At 51.7% G+C, this 23798-nt stretch overlaps 10 protein-coding genes across 10 annotated transcripts; 7 read left to right on the top strand and 3 right to left on the bottom strand.

Annotated features, from left to right (window-relative positions):
* Nucleotides 1-182: 182 nt before the first annotated feature.
* rps23 (40S ribosomal protein uS12) lies at nt 183-1366 on the top strand. The gene is made up of 3 exons (XM_025701541.1): nt 183-361; nt 510-798; nt 1020-1366. The coding sequence occupies exons 2-3, from the start codon at nt 540-542 to the stop codon at nt 1196-1198; spliced, it is 438 nt and encodes a 145-aa protein (XP_025558621.1). The 5' UTR covers nt 183-361; nt 510-539; the 3' UTR covers nt 1199-1366.
* Nucleotides 1367-1479: 113 nt separating this feature from the next.
* BO88DRAFT_408135 (translation initiation factor eIF2B subunit beta) lies at nt 1480-3571 on the bottom strand. Its single transcript, XM_025707630.1, has 5 exons — nt 3400-3571; nt 3162-3337; nt 2800-3095; nt 1882-2734; nt 1480-1826 (listed from the first exon to the last, which is right to left on the bottom strand). Exons 2-5 carry the CDS (start codon nt 3257-3259, stop codon nt 1754-1756), a joined length of 1320 nt encoding a protein of 439 aa, XP_025558620.1. The 5' UTR covers nt 3260-3337; nt 3400-3571; the 3' UTR covers nt 1480-1753.
* Nucleotides 3572-4080: 509 nt separating this feature from the next.
* On the top strand, nt 4081-5869 carry nemA (Nem1-Spo7 phosphatase catalytic subunit NEM1). Its single transcript, XM_025701539.1, has 2 exons — nt 4081-5567; nt 5631-5869. The coding sequence occupies exons 1-2, from the start codon at nt 4169-4171 to the stop codon at nt 5771-5773; spliced, it is 1542 nt and encodes a 513-aa protein (XP_025558619.1). The 5' UTR covers nt 4081-4168; the 3' UTR covers nt 5774-5869.
* On the top strand, nt 5869-6362 carry BO88DRAFT_154006 (uncharacterized protein). The gene has a single exon (XM_025701540.1). The coding sequence runs from the start codon at nt 5965-5967 to the stop codon at nt 6232-6234; it is 270 nt and encodes an 89-aa protein (XP_025558618.1). The 5' UTR covers nt 5869-5964; the 3' UTR covers nt 6235-6362.
* Nucleotides 6363-6995: 633 nt separating this feature from the next.
* On the bottom strand, nt 6996-8239 carry BO88DRAFT_419112 (alanine--glyoxylate transaminase; the record flags this gene model as incomplete). The annotated part of the gene is made up of 2 exons (XM_025708378.1): nt 6996-8067; nt 8151-8239. The coding sequence occupies 2 exons, from the start codon at nt 8237-8239 to the stop codon at nt 6996-6998; spliced, it is 1161 nt and encodes a 386-aa protein (XP_025558617.1).
* Nucleotides 8240-9723: 1484 nt separating this feature from the next.
* BO88DRAFT_350262 (vacuolar protein sorting 29) lies at nt 9724-11725 on the top strand (the record flags this gene model as incomplete). The annotated part of the gene is made up of 6 exons (XM_025703491.1): nt 9724-9764; nt 9829-10460; nt 10924-10964; nt 11032-11046; nt 11124-11537; nt 11609-11725. 6 exons carry the CDS (start codon nt 9724-9726, stop codon nt 11723-11725), a joined length of 1260 nt encoding a protein of 419 aa, XP_025558616.1.
* A 791-nt stretch (nt 11726-12516) lies between these two features.
* Nucleotides 12517-13347, top strand: BO88DRAFT_350240 (polyadenylate-binding protein; the record flags this gene model as incomplete). Its single annotated transcript, XM_025703488.1, has 5 exons — nt 12517-12589; nt 12693-12697; nt 12724-12980; nt 13041-13128; nt 13189-13347. The coding sequence occupies 5 exons, from the start codon at nt 12517-12519 to the stop codon at nt 13345-13347; spliced, it is 582 nt and encodes a 193-aa protein (XP_025558615.1).
* A 2436-nt stretch (nt 13348-15783) lies between these two features.
* BO88DRAFT_491167 (NEDD4 family E3 ubiquitin-protein ligase) lies at nt 15784-18987 on the top strand (the record flags this gene model as incomplete). Its single annotated transcript, XM_025712841.1, has 10 exons — nt 15784-15803; nt 15915-15937; nt 16022-16060; nt 16119-16224; nt 16293-16426; nt 16500-17712; nt 17761-18054; nt 18102-18239; nt 18292-18687; nt 18737-18987. The coding sequence occupies 10 exons, from the start codon at nt 15784-15786 to the stop codon at nt 18834-18836; spliced, it is 2463 nt and encodes an 820-aa protein (XP_025558614.1). The 3' UTR covers nt 18837-18987.
* A 376-nt stretch (nt 18988-19363) lies between these two features.
* BO88DRAFT_491166 (GPI anchored serine-threonine rich protein) lies at nt 19364-20196 on the top strand (the record flags this gene model as incomplete). The annotated part of the gene is made up of 3 exons (XM_025712840.1): nt 19364-19687; nt 19760-19858; nt 19929-20196. The coding sequence occupies exons 1-3, from the start codon at nt 19479-19481 to the stop codon at nt 20194-20196; spliced, it is 576 nt and encodes a 191-aa protein (XP_025558613.1). The 5' UTR covers nt 19364-19478.
* A 217-nt stretch (nt 20197-20413) lies between these two features.
* Nucleotides 20414-22517, bottom strand: BO88DRAFT_408128 (arylsulfotransferase family protein). The gene is made up of 2 exons (XM_025707629.1): nt 21859-22517; nt 20414-21805 (listed from the first exon to the last, which is right to left on the bottom strand). Exons 1-2 carry the CDS (start codon nt 22237-22239, stop codon nt 20663-20665), a joined length of 1524 nt encoding a protein of 507 aa, XP_025558612.1. The 5' UTR covers nt 22240-22517; the 3' UTR covers nt 20414-20662.
* Between the last annotated feature and the right edge of the window lie 1281 nt (nt 22518-23798).

Below are 23798 nucleotides of genomic sequence, written 5' to 3'. Positions count from 1 at the left end.
AGGTGGTGATAGTGAGTGACAGCATCCTTATCGTTATCAGGAACCACGGGGAGAGCGACAGAGAGAGACGGAGAGGGCCGAAGTTTCTCCGACTCCGACCCAGCCCGAGTCCCGTGCCTCGCTTAGCGGCCGTTTAGGGCGAAGCCGCACAGCAGAACATTTTCGATCTAGTCGAGCGACCGCCGGCCGTGAAAGCGAACCCCCCCTTCGACTTTCGACAACCATCCGCCCATCCAGCCAATTTTATCCATCAGTTCGGTACGTATAGAGATACCCCCCCTATTGTGAATTTATTATCACCAGTCGATATTTCCCTGGTTGCGAAAAAGACAACGAGAAATTCCCCCTACGCACACACAAAGTCCGCCTTTTATATATCCCCGAATCTTGAGAGAGAGAAATCCGCAAACACATCCGCCACCTGCAACTTTTCCAACTTTCATCACCGAATTACCACCCATTTATTGGAAAAAAACATAATTCTAACGGAAATTCTTGCCTTTTTACAGTTCACCCTCCTTCGAACATAATCCGACAAGATGGGTAAGGGACAGCCCCGTGGTTTGAACGCCGCCCGCAAGCTCGCGACCACCCGTCGCGAGAACCGCTGGGCCGATCTGCACTACAAGAAGCGCCTCCTCGGTACTGCCTACAAGTCCTCTCCCTTCGGAGGTGCCTCCCACGCCAAGGGTATCGTTCTTGAGAAGGTCGGTGTTGAGGCCAAGCAGCCCAACTCCGCTATTCGCAAGTGTGTCAAGGTCCAGCTCATCAAGAACGGCAAGAAGGTTACCGCTTTCGGTGGGTGATCCTATCCTATTCGTTTTTCTTTATTTTCCCGGTTGTTGTTGTGGATGAATTGAGTTTGGGGTGTATATGATGGAAATCTGTGTGGTGTGTGGGGAGGATACCATGAGAAGAGCAAGGGAAGCATGGAATGGAGTTGGGGGGTGTGGCAACGGGGAAATACTGAATATCTGATTCTGGGGTTCGATTGTGCTAACATATGGTGCTCTGTTTAGTCCCCAACGACGGTTGCTTGAACTTCATCGATGAGAACGACGAGGTCCTCCTCGCCGGTTTCGGTCGTAAGGGCAAGGCCAAGGGTGATATTCCCGGTGTCCGTTTCAAGGTCGTCAAGGTCTCCGGTGTCGGTCTGCTCGCTCTCTGGAAGGAGAAGAAGGAGAAGCCCCGCTCTTAAATAACCCAAACCCTGGGGAATTTAATAAAGATGTTATTAGCGGGGTGGAAGGGGGCCCATTCCATGGAAGATGCTTCGGGGCAAAAGGCAAAGCAAACACAAGTCTATGGTCTGGAATTGATGGTTCAGGACGGATGAGACCCTGCAAAATACATACCATTTGCAGCGTACTACGATTGATATATCCATAAAAGATGGCGCCATGATTTATTTCTTTGGGAGGGCCCTAAAATTCAAATCCTTCAAAAAATGAGTCTAGCTCTTGTCGTAGTTCTGTTGTAGGTCGAACCAGCCTTGCGGCAATCTGCGCATCTAGAACGCATATACTACTGTAGTATGTACATCGGCTGGGTGCGTCAATCGATAAGGACTGATCTCATTCATAAAGATTATCCTAGTATCCCCGCGGGTATCGTTGCGTTCCATGATCTATGCCCTTACGCCTTACTCTCATCTATAGCCGTACTTTTTGCATGTCATCTTGCAGCCATCTGCATTCCCTTAAGTTTTTGTTCATATGTTGATTCATTTCCATTTCCATGATCCTCAAAACCGTTAGACGTTGATATCCTCCTTGCGGTAGTGGTCCGAGACAATACGGTAAAGGTAAGATGGCGCATGGCCTCCCCTGGAGTGCTTGTCAGTTCTGCAGACTCAATGGTCCAAGGTTTAGGGTAACTTACAGGTTAGTGATGTAAAGGTCGACCAGTTCCGCGGGGACATAGTCGTAAAGCGGGTTCTGCACGTCAATTTGGTCTACGAGGTCACCATCTTCGTACCCAATAACCTTGCTGACATCGCCATACTCGATCAGCGAGTCGAAGTCGAACGGGTAGACAGGGCTGAGCTTGTAGACACCGCTCACAACGACCACGGGAGTCTGGTGCACCTTGGCCGCGCGAGCGATGACTCGCGTGCCTGCCGCAGCGACCAATCCGCCGTTGGCAAGGACCGAGTGTGTGCCCAAGATGACCTTGTTGACACGGGACATGAGCGCGAAGACTGCGGAGTCGGGGATGAGGATAACGGTGATGCCCAGAGCAATCAAAGGTTTCTGGAAAGCCTCGGTGCTCAGGATGTCGTCGTCCTTAGGAGCCTGTCCGCTGACGGTGGCATGGGTCGCCTCATGGTTGTTAGGATAAGATTCGGCATGGATGACGGTGAACTTGCGCTTGGCCGCAGCCTTGAGCAAGAACTTTTGGACGGTAGTCGAAGAAGTGTGTGTGAGGATGATTTCGTTGGAGTGAATGTGTTCCAAGGCATAGGCCGCAATCTGGTCGTCCACCTGGCCCAACTCATCGATAATTTCGTTGATACCGTCGAGAACTTCGGCACGGATATCTTTGTTGTGGCTTTGGCCAAGTAGGCGGCCCGACGGAGACGCGGAGGCCGGAGTGCCAGGTAGAGACGACTCAGGCTCTGGGTGTGAGAGAAGACTGAACATGGAAATGGGCGTGGCCGACAGCGAAGTAAAAGGCTGTCTGGAGGATGACCGGTCGGAACCTTCATGGCGAGAAGAGAGAACCTCGGAGGGGTCTGCAAACGGCAGGGATATTAGCTCACAATAGTCCTGGATTGATGTGCGATGAGACAGGACTGACCATCCAAGGCACGAGGGGTCTGAGGCTGGCTTTCAGAGCCCGCTTCACTCAGAGTGAAGTCGGCCTCTCTGTCGTCTTCCGCTTCATCACGGATCAATCCGAGCACACGTCTGACAATGTTTCCGACCACCATCTCCCTAGGCTGGGCAGCCATCACGCGCCTTCCCACATGCTGGACTCGCTCGATCATCTTGTTCGCATCCGAAGTCCGAGTGGCCGAAATAACACTGCGCAGAAGGTAGGCGGTTGCGGTCGCGCATGATCTGGAATGGCGAATCTGTCTGCGTTTCAGAAGCCTAGAGGCTGGTCAGTATGTTGCACGAGCTGCTGCGACACGCGGTGATATGACGTCGAGGACGCACGAGATCAGATCGTCAATCGATGTATCAATTGGATTCGTCTTCAAGGACTTGAGGAACGACGCCAATCCAGGCGTCAGGGCCGCGGAAGTGGACGGCATGGCTGCGATTAACCGCGAAAGGGTCTCTTATTGAGTTGACTGTCAGGCTTAAAGGTGTTGACAAGCTCCAATGGCTTCCTGGTCAGGCACGCACAGTGTTAGAAGGTGGAGGAGTCATATGGTCGCGAACGGTAGCATACCTTTGAGAGGTCGCTGGAAGATTTCTCGAAATTGCACCGGTTGAGGAATCTATGACCAGATCGAACCGGAGAATAACGAACTCCACGTGGGAGACTTTTTTGGGGGAGAAAAGTGAGGGTGTTAGAAGGGGGAAAGTCAGAGGGAGGAAGAGGAGGAGAAGGTGGGATGTGGTGACGGCGGGAGAATTTGCCCGCTTTCTTTCGGTCTCAACTGCGCTCGGCCCAACCATACATACATACGTCCATACATACATACGGTCTCAGCGTAACATACGGCCAGGCCGCTTCTCTCCCTCTCACTCTCTCCTCTTGCTCTCCCCACACTTTCTTACTTCGGCCCATCGTTCCTCAACTTCATCCGCCGGCTGATCAGCTGCTGTCCGTCTCAACTTCCTCCTTCCCCCCAGCCCTTCCTCCCTCATACCTCTCCCCTCTCCGTGAGGCCTCCCTCTCGTTGTCGCCGTGAATTCCGCACGTTCGGGCTCTCCTTTCCGCCCGTCCTTTCCTCGGATCTACTTGTCGTCATTCCGCCATCCACCAGGTCGGGTAACGGTGAAATCCGAAAAAGCACGGGTTGTCGACTGGCGCATTGAGGTCCGTAGACCCCAACAGTTTCGGCTCTCCATATCACCGCATCATGCTCCAACATCCCCGGTTCCATCACCGGCCTCGACTATCTAGCTTGCAGTATTCAAATGATTGCTGACCTACGCTCCTTCTCCCTCTAGTCACCTGCGCCAGCCCAGACACCCGTGGGCCGTGTGGGAAGATGAACTCGCTCAACATCCTCTCGTCTCGAGTCATTGGCCAGTCGTCCCTCCCAGCTCGGAGCCGCCAGCGTTCCCGGTCTCAGGGAGACGTCGCCAGAGCGAGTGAGCCCGGCGACCTTGCCAAACTTCGGTCGTACAGCGAAAGCAACTTTCACTCGACTGAGGCCCACGAGAATAGCCATGATGCGCCCGACGAGAATATAAACTACTCCCACGAAATTACGTTTGATGAGAAATCGCCCCTATTACGAAGTATACAGAAAGATGGTTCATTTGCTACGAAAGGCACCCTAGGATTCGTTGCCCAACGGTTCTTTGATGCGATTGCGGAAACGATCAAGTTCATCTTATCCACCTTAGCTGCGCCCGGTTTTTATGTTGCCCAATGTTTCGAAGACGATAACGGTCATTACTCTTTCATGGCACCTGTGAGAAAGCTCCGACGGTCCGTGTCTCGCCGCCCATCCAAGTCGACTGGCTCCACAACGGCGGGTAGAGGTAGTCGACAAGCGGAGAGCAAGCGACGAACAGGTACTTCGCGACGGTCTAAAAGCAACGTTTCACGGGATTCCATCGCTTCGAGCACATCCGAGTCGGAAGGAGATCGCCGGAGCGCCAAGGCACTCGGCAATAGTCGGTCACGAACCTCCAAGGCAAAGTCGTCCAGTCCAGAACCAAGGCCAGATGAGACCGCTCCTAGACGCTCGATCCGGATCAAGCTCCATAGTGAAGAGGCACTCAAACGACAGAGGCAACGTCGGTCGCAAAGTGCTGATCTGCGCCAGACACCGGAAAATGGGGTTCAGGGTACTCTCAACCTCGACAGTCTCAAATCTCCCACGTCTCCGTCTGTGCATAGGGTCACCAGGTATCCGCATTCTCCTGTCCCTCCTCGCCCGCTGATTCCACCCCGTGTGCCATCTTACACGGCCAACCTCCGCCTTCCCAAGAGCCCGCAAAAGACTCTAGTCCTCGATCTGGATGAGACTCTCATTCATTCCCTGGCCAAAGGCGGCCGCATGTCCAGTGGGCACATGGTTGAGGTCAAACTGTCCACGCCGATGACGACTGCACTCACACCTGGCGGACCTCCCACGACTCTGGGCCCGCAGCATCCCATTCTGTATTACGTACACAAACGACCCCACTGTGATGAGTTCTTGCGCAAGATCTCCAAGTGGTACAAGCTGGTCATCTTCACAGCCAGTGTGCAAGAGTATGCGGATCCAGTCATTGACTGGCTTGAGCAGGAGCGGAAATACTTCCAGGCGCGGTATTACCGTCAGCACTGTACTTTGCGGAATGGTGCATATATAAAGGATCTTAGCTCTGTGGAGCCTGATCTGAGTAAGGTGATGATCCTGGACAACAGTCCTATGAGTTATATTTTTCACGAAGGTACGTCTCGACTTCGGCGTGGTTCTACTGCCATATTCCGGCCTGATCTAACACCTGCAATAGATAATGCTATCCCAATTGAGGGCTGGATTAATGATCCCACGGATAATGGTCTTCTTCACCTCGTCCCCATGTTAGAAGCTTTGCAGTATGTGACCGATGTGCGGGCATTTTTGGCCTTGCGTAGAGGGGAAGCGGAAGCTTAATCTGGCGCCGAGGGGCGATGGTGGAGGCCTTTACCAGACCATAGAAACGAAAATCAGAAAAAGGAAGGAAAAAAGAAAGAGAAAGCACAGTTTGATGTTTACGGAAGTTCTTATAATGCATTCATAGCTCAGCTCAGCTCATGTAAAGAAGAGGCTGAAGGGAAAGCATGACGAGTGTTCACTGAAGCATAATGTTTGTTCCTCTCCATTCCATTACCATACCATACCCCCTCTCCTGTTTTTATTCTTTTTGCCTTATTATACTACTTTGTCACCCTACAGATTCTTGTAATTCCTTTATTTTTTCATTGTCATTCTCCTATACTATTCTCTATTCTTATACCGTTTGTGTCATTCTGTTCCACCTTGTCTCACGAGTCAGGAATCATCCTCAAAAATGCCCACCTCAAATACAATATACCTTCCTGTCTGGATTTTATTCATCAAGACAGCGTTGCTAACTGCCACTTTGCTTCTTCGTTTCTTTGACCGAAAGAATCCTTTGGAACTGGGTTGTGGGTTTCCTACTGCGATTGTATGTCTGCCATGTCAGTTAGCCTGGGGATAGATCATACAATTCCAATATTGGCCTGTTGCTTCAATCGGACAGTGAATTCTGATACTACTAGTTAGATCTCTCGAGTCGTACTACTTACTCTTACAAGAATTAAAGCTGTCAATACTTGTGGTATAGCTCGACTCAGGTGACTTACGATGCTAAGATAAGCGTGGATAAATATATATGCTGTAGTGGGGACATTTCATTACTATTGAATAAGTAGTATGGATTGAGTAACTATGAACTAACCGAGGTGATGATGGCATGACTTTTAGGATATCACGTAATCTATACCACGTAGAATTATTGAATCTTTCTTTCTCGAGGTGCTCCAATTATTACTTGGTAGAAACTCATGTAGGAAGACTACTACTAGTAGATATACTGCAAGCCAAGTGGAGACGGAATAAATGGTAAACCCGATAGGGTAATATGGCAGAAGCTGTCAGTTCCTATCGCTGTTTCCATATTTCTAATTATCGTTATCGCGCCGTATCCGACATCGGGGAGTTCGGGGTTGATACGAAGTATGAATATTACGACAGCTTATTGATGTAGCTATACTTTGTGAAATATCTTTATCCAATTTTTATTTGTTTCGTTATATTTTCTTTTTGTTTGGGCTTGTTCGTCTAAGATATCGTTATGGTACTAGATTGATTTTTACAGTCCCTTGGCCTGCTTGGCCTCCGTCAAGGCTTCCTTCAAGGCAGCAATGGCCTTGTCGACGTCCGAACGGTTGGGGTCCGTAACGCTGACGCCCATGTGTCCGAAGCGGATGTACTTGGTGGCAACCTGCTTGTGCAGACCCGCTGCAAAGATGACGCCGCGCTTCAGCAGACCCGGCAGGACGTCCGGAGGAGCCAGACCCTCCGGCAGCCAGATGGCCGTCATGGCGTGAGCCTGGTTCTCGGGCTGGGAAGCGACCTGCTGCAGACCGAGCTCGGCGACAGCAGCCTTGACGCGGTCGGAGGCCTGGGCGTGGATGGCGTAGCGCTCAGACATGGGGCGGGCGGTGATCTGGGAGAGGGTGGTGTGCAGGGCGTGGACGAGCTGGGTGGGAGGGGTGGCGAAGTAGGAGGGCTTGAAGTTCTCGTAGTTCTGCATGATGGGGAGCCAGTTGGCGATGGAGGCGTAGTAGGAGGACGGGGGCGTCTGGCGGGTCTTGAAGGTGTCAATGGCACGGCCGGACAGCATCAGGATGCTGAGGCCGGGCGGGCAGCCAATGGCCTTCTGACTGGCCGTGAGGACGACATCAATGTCCCATTCGTCAAAGGCGATCTCTTCGCAGCCGACACTGCAGACACCGTCGACGACGATCAAGGTCTGGGGGCTGACACGGCGGACGACCTCGGCCACGCGCTTGATGTCGCTGAGAACACCGGTCGAGGTGTCGACGTGGGTGATGGTGATGATCTTGTAGGGCTTCTCCTTGAGGGCCTGCTCGATCTGCTCGAAAGAGGGGCGTTCGCCGATGGGGGCCTTAAGCTGGGTGGCATTGGCGCCGTAGGTTTCCAGGCAAGTAGCGAAGGAGTCGGCGAAGTAACCGGTGTGCAGGACCAGGGCATTCTCACCCTTCTCGATCAGGTTGGAGGCCACGATATCCCAGCCGAGAGTACCACTACCGGAGATGACGAAAGGCTGAGCAGCAGGGTTGGAGGACTGGAAGAGCTTCCGGACCATGGACAGGGTCTCTCCGAAAGTCTTGACGAAACCGGGGGCGACATGGCTCTCACTGGAAGCCAAGAAAGAAATGGGTCAATGAGGGGCAGATCGGAGGAAAAAGGACGAGGAGGGGAAGGGGATTGATTAACTTACGCATAGTGAGCCATTGACTGGAGGACAGCATCGTCGAATTCAATGGGCCCTGGGATCAACAGGGTGGGGTGAGGGGCTTGGGAGGACATTTTGGCGGCGGGGGAAGGGGAGTCAGTGGGAGAGGAAGGAGTCGAAGGAGTAGAAGGAGAGGTAGTCGGAGTGGAAGCAGTGCGATCGAGGGGTTTATATTCGATATCGTCGGGAGCCAACGAGTTCCTCTCGGTCGAGAAGGGGGTGTTAAGCTCCGGCAGCGGGAGTCGCTGATCCAGGTGCCTGGAAATCAGGCTCAATCGCTGCTGGGGAGTGCGTTTGGCCGCCAGGGTTGCTGATTGAATCGGCTCTCGACGGGAGAGAGCCTGCGGGGTAAAGGAAGATTGGATGGATAACGATAACTCTCTTTTGCTTGTGATGGAGGGTGGAACAACCGTGGGTTTCCCTCGGGGATCGCCGGGCTTGGATGCAGTAGTAGTGAACACTGTATGTAATCTCTGTATCTTCAGGCACACTACTCACTCCCTAGGTATGGGACTTTTCCTAGTGCAATGGCTGATTCCGGGTGATTTTATGCGATGGGTGAGATTGGAGACGATTTATGGGAATCGGTTTTTAGAAATTCGGGTTTTGGGGAAATAGTTGTAATTCCTCACGTTCAAAAATTTTTCCATTCCCCTTTTCCATTTCATTCCCCTTTTTCTTTTTTCCCTTACATTCTATCGGCCGGAAGACGCCATTCTTTCTCCAACCCGGGCGGACCCTTCCGTCCCACGATTTTCTCCGCGATCAACAATGGCTGTCTCTGTCTTGACTCATACAAATGACATGACTAAGTGACTAATTAGTGTAGTTTGACTGCACGATGGGCCTCTGTTGATTTGCTTTGCATACTTCTGGGCAAGTTGAAAGTCAGTTGTTTGTCTCGGTACAAATGAGATCTCAGCAACATCCACAACCGGCGCAGTGACCCATACGACGCTGTCGTTCTTCACTGCAATGTCCATGTGGACGATCTCGGCCAATTCTTTGAAGATTCACCCTGGTGACTTTACTAACTACTTACTCAAGTTGTACCATCAGCCAGCGCGATTCGCAGGTCTTCGTCCTTTTATTTGAAATCAGTGACCACCCGGAGCAGTCCAGGTCTTCGGATTTCCCAACAACTGATTCTCCGTTTAATAGCAGCAAAGATGAAATAGTCTTATTTTTTGGCCTCTCAGATGTATGTAGGAAAAGCGCAAACATGTCTGCCCGAATCTGCTGGATAGGTAATATTCTGGTTGCTTACGGCGCCCACATGCTGTCGTGGAGGGGTGCTGTTGGTCTTCCATTCCATGCTGAGCTTCGGGGAGCCTTGGTTCTCTTCCAAGTGGGTCTGAACCTCCAGCTGGACGACGACCTGCCATCCATTCCAATGCAGTTTGTCTGCTGCATTCATTCCGGGTCATAGAAAGGAATAAATAGCTGTCCTCTACAACATCCCTAGGCCGAATCACTTCAACAGGATACTCGTCGGTTTATAGTTTGGAATCCCTCGAATCTTCTACCCCTCTCTTTACCCCTCCATCGGATCATCACAATGGCAACCCAAGAGCCTAAACCCGCAGTAGTCTGCGTTTTGTAGGCTGACCTCCCCCCGGATACATCAGTACTTCTCAAAATGATAGTACTAATTCCCCATCAGCTGCGGATCCTATCCCGGTAACTCTCCTAGCCATCTGGAAGCAGCTCGTGCGCTTGCGCAAGATTTCCACAAGCACAATGTGCAGCTGGTTTACGGCGGTGGTACCGTTGGTATCATGGGAGAGCTCGCCAAAACCCTGGTCTCATTATCAGGACCAAAGTCGGTCCAGGGAATTATCCCGCAAGCCTTGGTCGAGGTCGAGGAAGGCTACAAAGGCTCAGCAGCAGACACGCAAAGCAAGGAAGGCAAGGCTGCTGAGCGTGTCGTGAACCAGTCCGTACAAGAATCCAACTTCGGCATGGTGACCATCGTCCCCGACATGCATACCCGCAAGAGATTGATGGCCCAGAAGGTCCTTGAAGGTGGTCCCGGGTCAGGCTTCGTTGCCCTTGCTGGTGGATTTGGCACCATGGAGGAACTCATGGAAATGACCACCTGGAACCAGCTTGGTATCCACAAGGCGGGCATCGTTTTACTAAACATCAACGGCTACTGGAATGGAATCCTCCAGTGGATCCAGGCCGCTGTCAAGGAGGGCCTGGTGAGCCCTGAGAATGCTCGTATCATTGCAGAGGCTACGAAGGTGGAGGAGGTTCTTAAGATGCTGAGGGAGTATCAAATCAGCAGTGATCGTATGGCGTTGAACTGGGGACAAGAATAAGCGGTCGATTACTCAGCAATCCTCTACCAGCATACACGATACAACATGGCACCGCGACACCTCTAACCTGTATAGTTATGAGTACTGAAATTGTCGCATAGAGCCTCCTATAATAGAACGACTCCTGAATAGTTATCAAGCCAAGTGACCTACAGAGGCTAATCCCGAACGGCTTGTAGGGTAGGGCTTAGGGCAGCCCGGGGTGGCAGGCATCCATCGGCGGGCGTCCATAAGCTTTCCCCGCGGAGCTCCATCGCGCCGGAGGAGCAACTGATAGTCATACGTAGCTTAATTTCCCATTCCCGTTCCCATCACCGTCGCCGTCTGCTGTCCGCATACTACTTCTCGCCAATCATACCCCCAAGATCACGCCCACTTGGAATGGGCCTTGAGTGCTTCCTTGCTTGCTTCTTCTAGGATGACTTCCCGTCTAGTCCTGGTCATTGGTGACCTCTTCATCCCCGACAGAGCCCCCGTACGCATCCCCTCATCCCTTATCGCATCCTCGCAGGTTGACCTGTCTGCTGACTTGTACTCGCTAGGACCTCCCGGCCAAGGTGCGCACTTTTGCTCCATCCCTCTTGATCCTCCTCTCTGTTTCGCAATCCCCCGTTCTCGATTAACACGCGCACAGTTCCGGAAACTCCTGACGCCAGGCAAGATCGGCCAGATCCTCTGTCTCGGCAATCTCACCGATCGGAGCACCTTCGAATTCCTCCGACAGGTCGCGCCAGACTTGCAATTGGTCAAAGGCGACTTCGATGTCGATTCCCCAAACCTACCCCTCTCCAAAGTGGTGACTCACGGGAGTCTCCGCATCGGCTTTACTCATGGCCACACCATCATCCCGCCGGGGGACGCCGATGCCCTTCTGATCGCTGCCCGCCAGATGGATGTTGACATACTGCTATGGGGTGGAACCCACCGCTTTGAAGCTTTTGAGCTGGAGGGGAGATTCTTTATCAACCCGGGCAGTGCCACCGGAGCCATGAGCACGGGGTATTGGCCTGAAGGGGAGGAGCCGACACCTAGTTTCTGTTTGATGGATGTAAGTCGCGCAACTCTACAGTGGCTTGCTGGAAGACTTTGTGCGTGCTAGATGCTAATAAAGTATCACAGATTCAAGGCGATGTTCTCGTGTTGTATGTCTACCAGCTGAAGACGGACGCCAACGGGGTTGAGACGGTCGCGGTCGAGAAAGTATCTTACCGCAAGAACAATATCCCTTCTTCATGAGTTGACGCTTTATAATTTCTTATTGTACATACATAGAACCAGGCACGATAATGATGTTCTTCTAACCTATGCGACTGTTGTTCATGTTGTTCATGTTGAATGAGTTGATAGTGATGTACGGTTGCAATCCATGGCCTGTCCTGAACACGTCGCATCACGTAGGGCAGTAGCTGACATATAGCATGATCCCTGCTGCAAATAAGACCCCTACCCAAGGAGATGATAGGTTCTATCGGCATTATACTGAGGGCGCGGTAATTGCTACGGAGATTGACAGGCTCCTTGCTGTACGGTGGACATTTTTTACGTAACTTTGATGTCCCCGAACCTATAAGGAAAGAAAAAAGACATTTACAGGTCCGCAAGCCTTGGGAAATACGTACGTAGCGATGGATTGAATCCCAACATCTGCCAATGCGACAGGAACTTGCCGAGTCCTAGGGGCTCAGGATGATGTAGAGCGGTACCGACGGGAGTGGTCCAATGACAAACCTGCTAGGCCGGAAAGAGCAAGCAGTGACTTCGGCGTCGATCAACGCAAGCATCACATTTGGTTTCTGCACTCCCCAGTCACCTATCACCTATCTTACTTTCTCTACTTGAACAGGTCCTAGTTTAGTTCTAGGTGCCAGTCCTTTCTGCCCTTCTCGGACCTTTTATTTTTCCTGCAGCTTTCCCTCCCCCGCCCACTAGACCAGTTCCGCGGAAGCTATCGTTGCCGCTTGAGCTTTCATTGCGACTCAGTGACGTGAAGAAAAAAAGACGCGACTCTCTCTACACCTCTAATAATAATGGCTACGGAAGAGAACGAGATCAAGGATGAGCGCCTCCAACACCAGGAGGAGGCTGGTGATGATGAGGTACGTTTTGACGGCTTGCGCTGAAAACCTGACGCTTGGTGCTTTCTTTTGCTGGTTTCTTGGCTTGCTTCTATTTGACTTTACGATTTGTCTTTCACTGGATTCAGCTAATGTGCCATTTCTTTTCATGACTCTTAGGAGGAGATTGCGGCGATGAAGAAACGGGTAGCCGAAATGGAATCCGAGGCAGCGAAGCTACGCGAGATGCAAGCCACACTTGATCAGCAATCGGAGAACCTGCGTGAGGACAAAGAGGAGATCGACGCTCGGAGTATCTTCGTCGGCAACGTGGACTACGGTGCCTCTCCCGAGGAGATCCAGGCACACTTTCAAAGTTGCGGCTCAATAAACCGTGTTACTATCCTGCTGGATAAGTTCACGGGCCAGCCCAAGGGGTATGTTGCAGCGCATTCGTCTGACAGGCAGGGGATATCATATGCTGATTTGATTTACAGATACGCCTATGTAGAATTCGCGGAACCCAGTTTAGTGGCTCAGGCCCTTGTCCTGAACGAGAGTGTCTTCCGTGGCCGGAACCTGAAGGTAGGTCGCAAGATTGAGGCCATTGATCGATTGAATGATACTAATGCTCTGTGATTACAGGTCGTTCCCAAGCGTACCAACCTGCCCGGCATGAGCCGCGGTCGTGGACGAGGTGGATTCCGCGGTGGCGGTGGCCGGGGGTACCGTGGCGGATTTGCGCCCCGTGGAGGGTATCGCGGTGGCTACCGTGGCCGGGGTCGCGGCTATGCGCCCTACTAAGGGCATGGTCTGCTAGGAAGCGAAGCATGCGAGCGAAAGTTAGGTGCAGACTCGACGCGGCATCGCGGTGGCGACGTCCGGTGCGACGCACAGGTCGAGGTCTGAAATGCACACATCTCTCTTGATCTAGTGAGGGAATCCTCTGGAGTTTATGGACTGGGATGTACTTTGTATGATAACCCTCGGGCAATCTCGGACTGCGCCAGATGGGTGGAGCACTGAAGTCGCTTGTTTCTTGTTGTGATATCATAAAGCCTACAGAGAGAATTTGCTTTACGACAGGAACCGTCAAGAAAAAGAAACTAGTCAAGAGGACGGAACAATTGGGAATTACGTCTTGGAACAGACAGAATAATGGAGCCGCTGTGAGTTCAGCAGAAAAAGAGAAAAATATGTGGCTCATAAAAATCTATGTAGTAAACTAAGGCAGCAAGGCGTTGGAATTAGCCATGCCAATAATAATTATACTGTAGGGAGCAAGGACGGCAGAAAACAGGGAATAACGTCATGAAAAAAAATAAATAGAAATAATATAACTAAGTAATAAAAACCCTACACCAATGAAAGACGGATAACCAGCCAGAACAGCCCTACACTAAAACCAAATTACTACTACGTTACTAAGTACTGTGGCTTTGTCAATCACTATCGGCAAGGCCGGCATGATGTCGCATTTGGAGAGGGAATATCAAGCATCAAATAGTAAGTAAGCGGGAAAAGGGGACGGAGGAGCATCCAATCTCCGTCAGCAAGTTGGGAGAGAGAGAGAGAGAGAGAGAGTCTAGAAAGGCCGACCCATGCGAGGCGCTGACGAGTTTATTCCTCAGAGCGGAGCAAGAGAGAGGGAATCATATCGCTTCCCTTCTCTTCTTTTTCCTCCCTTGGGTATTGTGCCCCACTGTGCTTGTGTAATTGACTGTAATGGTGTGAGATATCATTCATTGATTGGTAAGTTTTTTAAGTTGGGAAGAAGGAAGAGAAGGAGATGCAATTTGCCGTGGGAAGAAAGAATTTGGCTGCCTTGGAGGGGGGCGGAGGGAAGGAGAGATATGTAGAATATGATTAACTTCCAGTATGTGCAGAGTTGTGAAAGTTGAAAAATAAAAGTAGGCATCTACTTAACTATTTATTATTTCTCTATTATTATTGAGAGTAGTATCAGTATTGAAAAAGTTGACGCGGGGCGTTTTTTTGGGCGGAATTCCGGGCAGCCCAAAACGATCGGAGGGAAATCATCGATACTATCTAGACTAGACTAGACTGGTTACTCGGTATTTTGCAGTGACTGTAGTACGTATTTACTAAGGTTAACTTATTGTTTAGTATCAGATTATAGCAAAAGAGATTGATTGCATCTTCCACGGTTCATATCGGTAGAGATCGATCTATCTTTTTTTTTCCCTGCCGGTGAAGAATAATAGAGAAGAGAGTCATGCTACTACTTTACGACTAGATACTACCACCACCACTAATTACTACATGACTCTAGTACATACAGAGACTAGAACAAGTTGTGCTTAGCTGCTTTGACGTCTCTCGTCCTTCTCTTTCCCTTCCCCCTCCTTTCTCTTTCTCGCCACGACCATCGGAACAAGCACCAGGAGAAAAACCCACCGTTCATCCTCTGATACTCGTGGACTCTTCCAGCCGGGCATCGTTCCCAACTAAACTTGACTAGCACACAAACGGGATACCCGTTAGTTTACTACTAGTAGAGGAAGAAGAAGATCCGCCTTTGCCCGCGCCAACCTTTCGCTCGTCTCTCCCCTCCTCCCTGTTGCCTCCGGGTCAAAGTTCCACGACTTTGTCTCTGTGTGTGTTTGTGTGTCTCTGCCTTGCCTGCTTGACTAAAAAGTACTTACTTAGTTAACTAAAGTTAGTTAGCTAACTAAGTGATTTACTTAGTAGTAACTTACTAAGTACTTACTTACTTACTTACTTGCTTGGTTGCTTTGCTGCATCTCCCGGGCGAACCCCTCGCGGCCCCGTGATTGGCTCCCAAAGCGCAACGTCAGGACTGCCCTGCTCAGCCCCAAACTGGCCTGCGAGACTGACTGGAAAGACACTATCTACGACTGACTGCCCGCGCCTCCTCCTTCTCCATCATCTAAACGCCTTCGCTTGGCCCGTTGGTTATCGTCACCCTCATCTTTTATCGTCCTTACTTTTTCTCTCTCCCTTTCTCCCCCCCGTGTCCACCTCCTCTCCCCTCGCTCTCCACCCTCCACCGTTCGCTCTTCCCTTCAACCCCCCCCCCCTCTCCTCCCCCCACGACTTTCGCCTGACGCCACTTCCCTCTCCCGCTGCTGCTCGGTGTCCGTGCCTGTTGACGGCGGTGGATGCGCACGCCGCGATTTACCTTTTGAGGCTTGTCCGGATCGGCCGTTTTGCTGCACTTAGAGGCGCGTCATTGTCTGCCTGTTCCCTCCCTCCAGGATGGGTTCCAACCTGCCAGCGTATGTGCATACGTCGGATTCTCCCCTTGCGTGATGTCTTGAACATCAACGTCGTGTGTTCTGTATGTGTGTCGTGCTACTGACAGATTGCTAACCATCGATGACTTGCAGGCAACCAAATCTTCGGGTCACAAGTAAGCTTGATTCGGCGGCGAATCCTCGACGGCCTTGATGGGATATAGTGGGGACAATGTCAGACTGACTGGTGTGTTCGATAGTTATCGCAGCGGATGGGTTATACAAGCGCGATGTTTTCCGTACGTCCCCGCATTTGATCTACGGATGACTGCCAGCTGACATTTGCTTCGTCCATAGGATTTCCCGATCCCTTCGCTGTGGCCACCGTCGGGGGTGAGCAAACCCACACGACGTCGGTGATCAAGAAGACGCTGAACCCCTACTGGAATGAGATGTTTGACCTGTAAGGACCCGATCCGCTGGATTGTCTGTCTGTCTTCGTGGACCGACACTAATCACCGGTCCATGCAGCCGAGTCAATGAAGACAGTATCCTCGCAATCCAGATCTTTGACCAGAAGAAGTTCAAGAAGAAGGACCAAGGTTTCCTCGGTGTGATCAATGTGCGGATTGGCGATGTTATAGATCTACAGATGGGTGGCGATGGTGAGTCACGAGATTGGATGGTGTTCACCCCTCTTCTGGTCGTCCATACTGACAGCGGTCTCGCGCCATTTAGAAATGCTCACCCGAGATTTGAAGAAATCCAACGATAATCTTGTGGTGCACGGGAAGCTCATTATCAACTTGTCCACCAATCTCAGCACCCCCATCCCGAACCAGGCCAATGGCCTGCATCGTTCACATGCCCAGTCGTCGACCTCCAGTGGGCTCGTTCCCCAGGTTTCGAGTGCTTCGCATCCGTCCGTCAGCCCTGCCCAAGCCGAGCCGTCCGCCGCCGCGTCGAACGTGTCGCTCCATCCTCAACGAGTCCCCTCAACCACCCGACCGACCAGCACGGTAGGCCCCGCCAATGGCGCCGCCCCCCCTCCAGCTGGCCCTCAAGGTTCTCGCACCAATCTCAGTTCTTTCGAGGACAGTCAGGGTCGACTACCAGCTGGCTGGGAGCGACGGGAGGATAACTTGGGACGTACTTACTATGTGGATCACAACACGCGGACTACCACCTGGACCCGGCCGTCATCGAACTACAATGAGCAAACGCAACGCACGCAGCGCGAGGCCAACATGCAACTGGAGCGCCGCGCCCACCAGAGCCGGATGCTGCCGGAAGACCGGACAGGGGCCAATTCGCCCAATCTGCAGGAGAGCCCGCAACCGCAACCGCAGCAGGCCCATACCCCGCCGGCCGGTGGCAGCGCCAGTGCTGTGTCCATGATGGCCACGGGAGCTACCACTGCAGGCACTGGTGAGCTCCCACCTGGATGGGAGCAGCGGACGACACCCGAGGGACGGCCCTACTTTGTCGACCACAACACCCGGACGACCACATGGGTCGATCCTCGGCGACAGCAGTACATCCGTATGTACGGACACAATGCCAACGGCGGCAACACGACCATCCAGCAACAGCCGGTGTCTCAGCTGGGCCCTCTGCCTAGTGGATGGGAAATGCGGTTGACGAATACAGCCCGGGTGTACTTTGTGGATCACAACACCAAGACCACCACGTGGGATGATCCCCGTCTGCCGTCGTCGTTGGATCAGGGCGTGCCGCAGTACAAGCGTGACTTCCGCCGCAAGCTGATCTACTTCCGGTCGCAGCCCGCGCTGCGCATCATGTCCGGCCAGTGCCACGTGAAGGTGCGGCGTAACAACATCTTTGAGGATTCGTACGCCGAGATCATGCGGCAGAGCGCTTCGGATCTGAAGAAGCGGTTGATGATCAAGTTCGACGGTGAAGACGGTCTCGATTACGGTGGTCTTTCCCGGTAGGTCCCTTCCCTTAGCTGAGGAATGGCTGAATACTGACTAAATAGTGAATTCTTCTTCCTCCTTTCGCACGAAATGTTTAACCCGTTCTATTGTCTTTTCGAGTATTCCGCACACGATAATTATACCCTGCAAATTAATCCCCATTCGGGTGTGAACCCGGAGCACTTGAACTACTTCAAGTTTATTGGACGCGTGGTTGGGCTGGCTATCTTCCACCGGCGCTTCCTCGACTCGTTCTTCATCGGAGCGTTCTACAAGATGATGCTCCGGAAGAAGGTGTCGCTACAGGATATGGAGGGTGTGGACGAGGATCTGCACCGCAATCTGGCGTGGACTTTGTACGTTACCTGTAATGTTGTTATGGGCCAATTCTAACGCTGCGCAGGGAAAACGACATTGAGGGCATCATCGAGTTGACCTTCTGCGTTGACGATGAGAAGTTCGGTGAGCGCACTACGATCGATCTGAAGCCCGGGGGCCGGGACATTCCCGTTACCAACGAGAACAAGCACGAATATGTAGAGTAAGTACTGTCTGTTACGTTGTTGGCAAGGTTGGCAAAGCTAATGAATTAGATTGGTCACGGAGTGGAAGATCGTGAAGCGGGTTGAGGAGCAGTTCAACGCGTTCATGTCGGGCTTCAACGAGCTGATTCCGGCAGATCTGGTCAACGTGTTCGACGAGCGCGAGCTGGAGCTGCTGATCGGCGGTATTGCAGACATCGATGTGGATGACTGGAAGAAGCACACGGATTACCGCGGTTACCAGGAACAGGACGAGGTGATCCAGAACTTCTGGAAGATCGTGCGCACCTGGGATGCGGAGCAGAAGTCGCGTCTGCTGCAGTTCACCACGGGAACGTCTCGTATTCCGGTCAATGGATTCAAGGATCTGCAGGGTTCGGACGGACCGAGACGGTTCACCATTGAGAAGTCGGGCGATCCAATCGCGCTGCCCAAGTCGCACACCTGGTAAGCCCCTCTACCCTCGTATGATTACAGCGCATACTAACTAAGCCAGTTTCAACCGACTGGATCTGCCGCCGTACAAGACGCACGACGTTTTGGAGCACAAGCTGTCCATTGCTGTGGAGGAGACATTAGGTTTTGGACAAGAGTAGACAGGTGATGGGTGATATTGCATATGACCTCTAGCATCGACGCAAGGCAAAACATGGTGTCCGAATAACGTTACGGACTATGCCTGCGAGGAGACGATCCGAGGGAGGACTATCTCTTTTTCGTCGATATATTGTTCGGTTAGCAGGCAGGGCGGCAGTGGGCTTAGTGAACTGTATATAGTGTATTATTGCGGCGCCCGCAGCCATTGGGCGAGGTGTATGGAGTAGAATGTCGAATACTTCCAATTGGCATGATGTTCACCGATGTGTAGGTTTGGCCAGCAGCCAAGACGCACAGCATATTCCCATTCTCGACATTCCATGCCGAACTAATGATCAAGAGAATCGGTCTGGAAACCCTCAAGTCATGTACCCAGAAGAGAGAGTACTATATGATATATCGTACGCCACCAATAATGAGCGGGTCTATACCTACACCTGCTCCGTACTTTAGATTATTACTATGTAGATGGTACTCGACACTCCATAGATATAAGACTGATACCTTTCCACAACAGAGTATTCATCTTTAATCACTCTTCATTCCCCAGATAAATATACTGCTATACTCTTCTATCCTATAAACGCATTCTACCTACCACCAACACATCACCAAGACTGAGCAGAAGAGAAGGAACGAAAATGCAATTCAAACTGAACCTCATCTACCTCCTAACCCTGACCCTCGCCTCCCTCTCCGCCGCCTCTCCCGCCGCAGAAACTGGCGCAGCAGTAGCAGCAGGAGGTACAGATACAGGCGCACAACCCCCAGCCCCGACCTCTACTGGCAGTAGTAGCAGCAGCAGCGACAGCGACAGCGACAGCAGCTCTTACCAACAATGCGCGAAGAAGTATACCTCTCTCCATTTACCCCAAAATAACCCCACATATATACACATATACTGATGAAAATAATGAAATAGTATCCTCGACGCCTGCCTCTCCCAAATGAAACCCCAAATGGACAAATGTTCCCAGAATGATTGGTCGTGTTTGTGTACGCAGAGCAAGAATATGCTTACGTATGATCCCTTCCTCTCTACAACTGTGGAATACTATATGACGATACTAATAAACCCGGTGTTAATGTAGGTGCTACAACGACTGCCCCTCCGACCCAAACCATACCTCGGCCGATCAACAGAAAATGGAGTATTGTAATGCGGCGGAGGCGAATTCGCTGTATTCCACTTCTACCAGTGTGAGGTCGTCGAAGACGGTCGTGAGTAGTACGTCGTCGGCGACGAGTAGTAGGACTGCTGTTGCGGCGGCGACTTCGTCTGGGGCGGCGGGGAGTGGTGTTAGGGTTGGGGAGGTGGGGATGATGGGGTTGGCTGGGTTGGTTGTTGCTTTGATTTAGGGTATTACTTACTTACTATGTATACTACTACGTAGGAGTATGGTAGTATAGGAGTGTTGGGATGTGGGGTGTGAGTTGTGTGGTATAGATGGGGATGATGTTAAGTTGTTTGGGATGTATGTTAATGTTATGTGGTAGGGGAGGGTGGATGTAATATGTTACTTTTACTTATAATCTACTAAGGGTGAAAGGTATTGATGGTAATGTACGATGTGGAGGCTGAATAATGTATATGTATAATGCTTGCAAATGGGTATATGGGTATCAACGAAAATATCTCTCAAAAATCAACTGTATGCGTTTCCTTGCCCTCCATGCTCCTACTACCACTGCCCCCGTAGTGAATGTCCCTACGAGCATCCATTGGAATGGTCGTTCGGAGAAGACGAAGAATGAGCTTGTCGAGCCGTCATCGATATCAATGTCGGTTAACTCCTGTTTGTATCATGTTAGCATAATCCTGTACTTATATGTCAAAAGTGGCAGGGTAGCTTACGCATCCCTCAAACCCCCTCGTCACGCCCATTTCATTCCCCTCCAAATCCACCGCCATCAAGCGGAAATATCCCTCTCCGATCAGATCTACCTGCGTCTCGAATCCCTCTTTTGGCGTATACGCAACACTCTCAAACTCATCTTCTCCTGCGCTGGAATTCCTCGCCCGCTGCAGCACCCATCCTGCAATATCCGTCGCCCCGTTCCAGCTCACATATGCCGTGTCACCCGCCTCGTCGACCGCCACATCCGGCGGCACCCGCGGCCGTCCAACCCAGTGGAACTTTTGCGCGCGGTACGACTTGATCCATCCCAACCAGAAGAAGACGCGCGGCCCCCAGTGAAAGTCGCACAGCACTTCGCCGTCCACGGTGAACTCGGTGTACGCTGATGGCTTGCCCCAGCCGATGAAAACATGACCGGTCCGGGGTAGCACCTGCAGGCTGCCCTGGGAGTGGCTGCTAAAGGAGCCGGGACTGTCGTAGACGTGCAGGGTGTTGGCGGTCCAGTCGTCGAAGTTCAATTCGATCATGAACCCGCGTGTGTGGTCTCTAGTGTTGAGATGCTCGTGCGCTCCGTTGTCGAGCAGCGTGATGATCGTCTCGGACTGCCAGCGTGCGTCGTGCTGCCAGGTAATTCCCGTGGCGGACTTGTCGGGGGAAATGTCCTTGAAAGTATTGCGCTTCCCGCCTAGCACCCAGAGGATCTCGCCCGAGGGGCTGATGCAGGTGACGGTGTGCATGTAGCGGGACGAAACGAGGTAATTCCCGTTGGGGTGTTTGTCGATGCTGTTGATGTGGAAGAAGTCGTAGGCGTCGTGGGCTGTTGGGGCGGAGCCTTTCTCGCCGAGGGGGTAGTAGGATTCGTCGATGTCGTAGTAATCGCTGGCTCGCCATTCGAAGAGCAGTTCGCCTGTCGCAATGTCTATTTCCTGGAAAAGTCCGTCGTAGATCCAGCCGTCTTCGGGTCCGTCGACGGAGGAAAGGTCCGCCTCGCAAATGTCGTAGATGGTCATGAGCGCGGTGCCCTCGTCGGTGATTTTGAACTCGTGCACGTCGCCGGTGTATCCGTTGGCGGGGGATACGATGTAAACGACGTCGTAGGAGGAATTCAGCTGTGAATAATAAGCTTCGATCACTGCCAGTCAGTCATGCAGCTGCTACCTACCATGTAATATTGGCCGAGTCCCCGTGTGCCGTCGTCATCGCCCGCCCAGAATGTCAGGTAATCCTCCCCCATGTAGCGTTGGACTTTGAGGTCCATGATCTGGCCGAATTCCCGCTCAATCCATACCAAATTTCCCTGGCTGTCGTAGACTAGCGGCCCCGGGTCTGGGTATGAATGACCGCGAGGGCTGAGAAAAACGTAGCCCTCTTCACATCGCGGGTCCCAGCGCAGGACATTGACCTCGGGGGATTCCTGGTCAAACGACTCATATTTCAGAGTGGGATGAGGACCCAGAAAGCCCAGGTCATACCAGAGGCCATGCCATGAGAAGGCCGATGCCAGTATGGGCCACAAGGCCCAGAGAACCAGCAGCACGGCCATCTACGGCAGATTGAAGAAGCACGACAGGGCAGGTAGTAGTCAATGGAAGAGAACTAGCCTGCCAGAGGAAGAAAGAGTCGTGCATGGTGACGGAGAAAAAGCGATACGCTGCAAACGGAGAGAGCGAGTGGGCGCGGGCAGTTAGGAGGTGGGACAGAGCATGACGCGGATAGTCGCAAATCATGGACCGAAGCCACCCAACGAGCGAACGGGAGAGAGGTTAGCCGGGCCCCAGACGTTCGTGTGGATGCAGCGCTAGACTTGAGTGGGATGACAGATTCGTAGGCATGTTGGCATTTCAGGATGAATTGGTGGGAGGCGGATCCACTGGTGGCAGCGCTAGTAGTGGAGAACCACGCGGACGGACAGTTGAAAAAGCCAATTATAGTGAGATGTGATGAGAAGCATCCAAGGATTCGGAGTCGGAGAACCTTATCTGCGTCGGTTATAATAAAGGACGGAATGGCATTGGTACGGAATCGATAGTAGAAAGTTGAACGCAAAGTTCTGAAAACGGATGGCGTTGCGAATGCGGTACTTGGATAGTAGTACTGGAAGAGACGCCAACAGGACAGGTGACAGTTCGAGTACGTATGCTATGCACGCCACTGGAGTTGCAGATGGCGAAATGGATCTTGATGGATAATAATATACCAGTTATCAGGCAGCATTAATCTGGCGACCGCGCAATCTCTGGCTTCCCCGGCGGTCTGCTGTGCAGTTGCTTCCAAGGATCGGTTTGCCATCGGAGAAGAGAGACGATGCAAATGCCAACCGAAAACGGAATGCATATCATGCCAAGAATGATAGTATAGTTGAAGCAATTAAGGAGATGTTTCAGAGCCAAGAATGATTCCAGTTTAAACTAAACCCCTGAGTGTGACCCTACTCACGTGATCATTGCCCATTTCTTGCCCCATCTCCTTCCATCTATATTTGAGATAGAAAATAGCTACACCACTTGTAGCACCCAAGCCAGGCTGTCATCAATCATGGCAGCCACTTGCATGTAAACATTCCAAGTGGTATGGGCATAATGTAGTTCTGCAGCTTCCTTGGCCCGTTAAAGTCTGGTATGTATGTATCTTCATCTCCCTTGTTCTAGGGTTCCCCCACGGCCAGAAATTCCCTTGTGGGTCGTGCTGTGGATTCATCCATCGTCGGGGGAACCTCTGGCATGATATTAAGCATGTATTCATTGACAATGAAAAGTTGTTTTAATCGTATTCGGGTTTACACCGTCAGGAGCTCAGACCCGCTGCAATTTCACATATATGCGGGGGCAATAGACTATGAACAAACATATTGCTGTGTATATTGGTTCATAAACTAATTCTTGCTTAACCAACTTCATTTATTTACATTAGAGTAGCAATGAGATCTATAGTCATCTCGGTGGCATCTACACCCAAAAAGGTGATTTATACCGAGTCCGAAGTGGACTTACGTATCTCCTGCACGTCAATGGAGCAGCTGATGGCGAATGGATCCTAATCTCCCACTAAATAAGTACCTATCACAACCACCAATTTCCATATCATTCAACAAAACTCCATAAA

This window comes from Aspergillus vadensis (assembly GCF_003184925.1).
Source record: "Aspergillus vadensis CBS 113365 unplaced genomic scaffold BO88scaffold_28, whole genome shotgun sequence".
Classification (NCBI taxonomy): domain Eukaryota; kingdom Fungi; phylum Ascomycota; class Eurotiomycetes; order Eurotiales; family Aspergillaceae; genus Aspergillus; species Aspergillus vadensis.
This window is presented reverse-complemented; position numbering and strand designations above follow the sequence as displayed.

Bases quoted from the DNA above. Each gene is read 5' to 3' on its own strand.
- rps23 (XM_025701541.1), top strand. From the start codon at position 540: ATGGGTAAGGGACAGCCCCGTGGTTTGAACGCCGCCCGCAAGCTCGCG. The intron at 799-1,019 runs GTGGGTGATCCT...TGCTCTGTTTAG, and splicing joins CAAGAAGGTTACCGCTTTCG to TCCCCAACGACGGTTGCTTG.
- BO88DRAFT_408135 (XM_025707630.1), bottom strand. From the start codon at position 3,259: ATGCCGTCCACTTCCGCGGCCCTGACGCCTGGATTGGCGTCGTTCCTC. The intron at 3,096-3,161 runs GTGCGTCCTCGA...ACCAGCCTCTAG, and splicing joins TCGATTGACGATCTGATCTC to GCTTCTGAAACGCAGACAGA. The intron at 1,827-1,881 runs GTAAGTTACCCT...CAAGCACTCCAG, and splicing joins GACCTTTACATCACTAACCT to GGGAGGCCATGCGCCATCTT.
- nemA (XM_025701539.1), top strand. From the start codon at position 4,169: ATGAACTCGCTCAACATCCTCTCGTCTCGAGTCATTGGCCAGTCGTCC. The intron at 5,568-5,630 runs GTACGTCTCGAC...CACCTGCAATAG, and splicing joins GAGTTATATTTTTCACGAAG to ATAATGCTATCCCAATTGAG.
- BO88DRAFT_154006 (XM_025701540.1), top strand. From the start codon at position 5,965: ATGTTTGTTCCTCTCCATTCCATTACCATACCATACCCCCTCTCCTGT.
- BO88DRAFT_408128 (XM_025707629.1), bottom strand. From the start codon at position 22,239: ATGGCCGTGCTGCTGGTTCTCTGGGCCTTGTGGCCCATACTGGCATCG. The intron at 21,806-21,858 runs GTAGGTAGCAGC...TATTATTCACAG, and splicing joins GACTCGGCCAATATTACATG to CTGAATTCCTCCTACGACGT.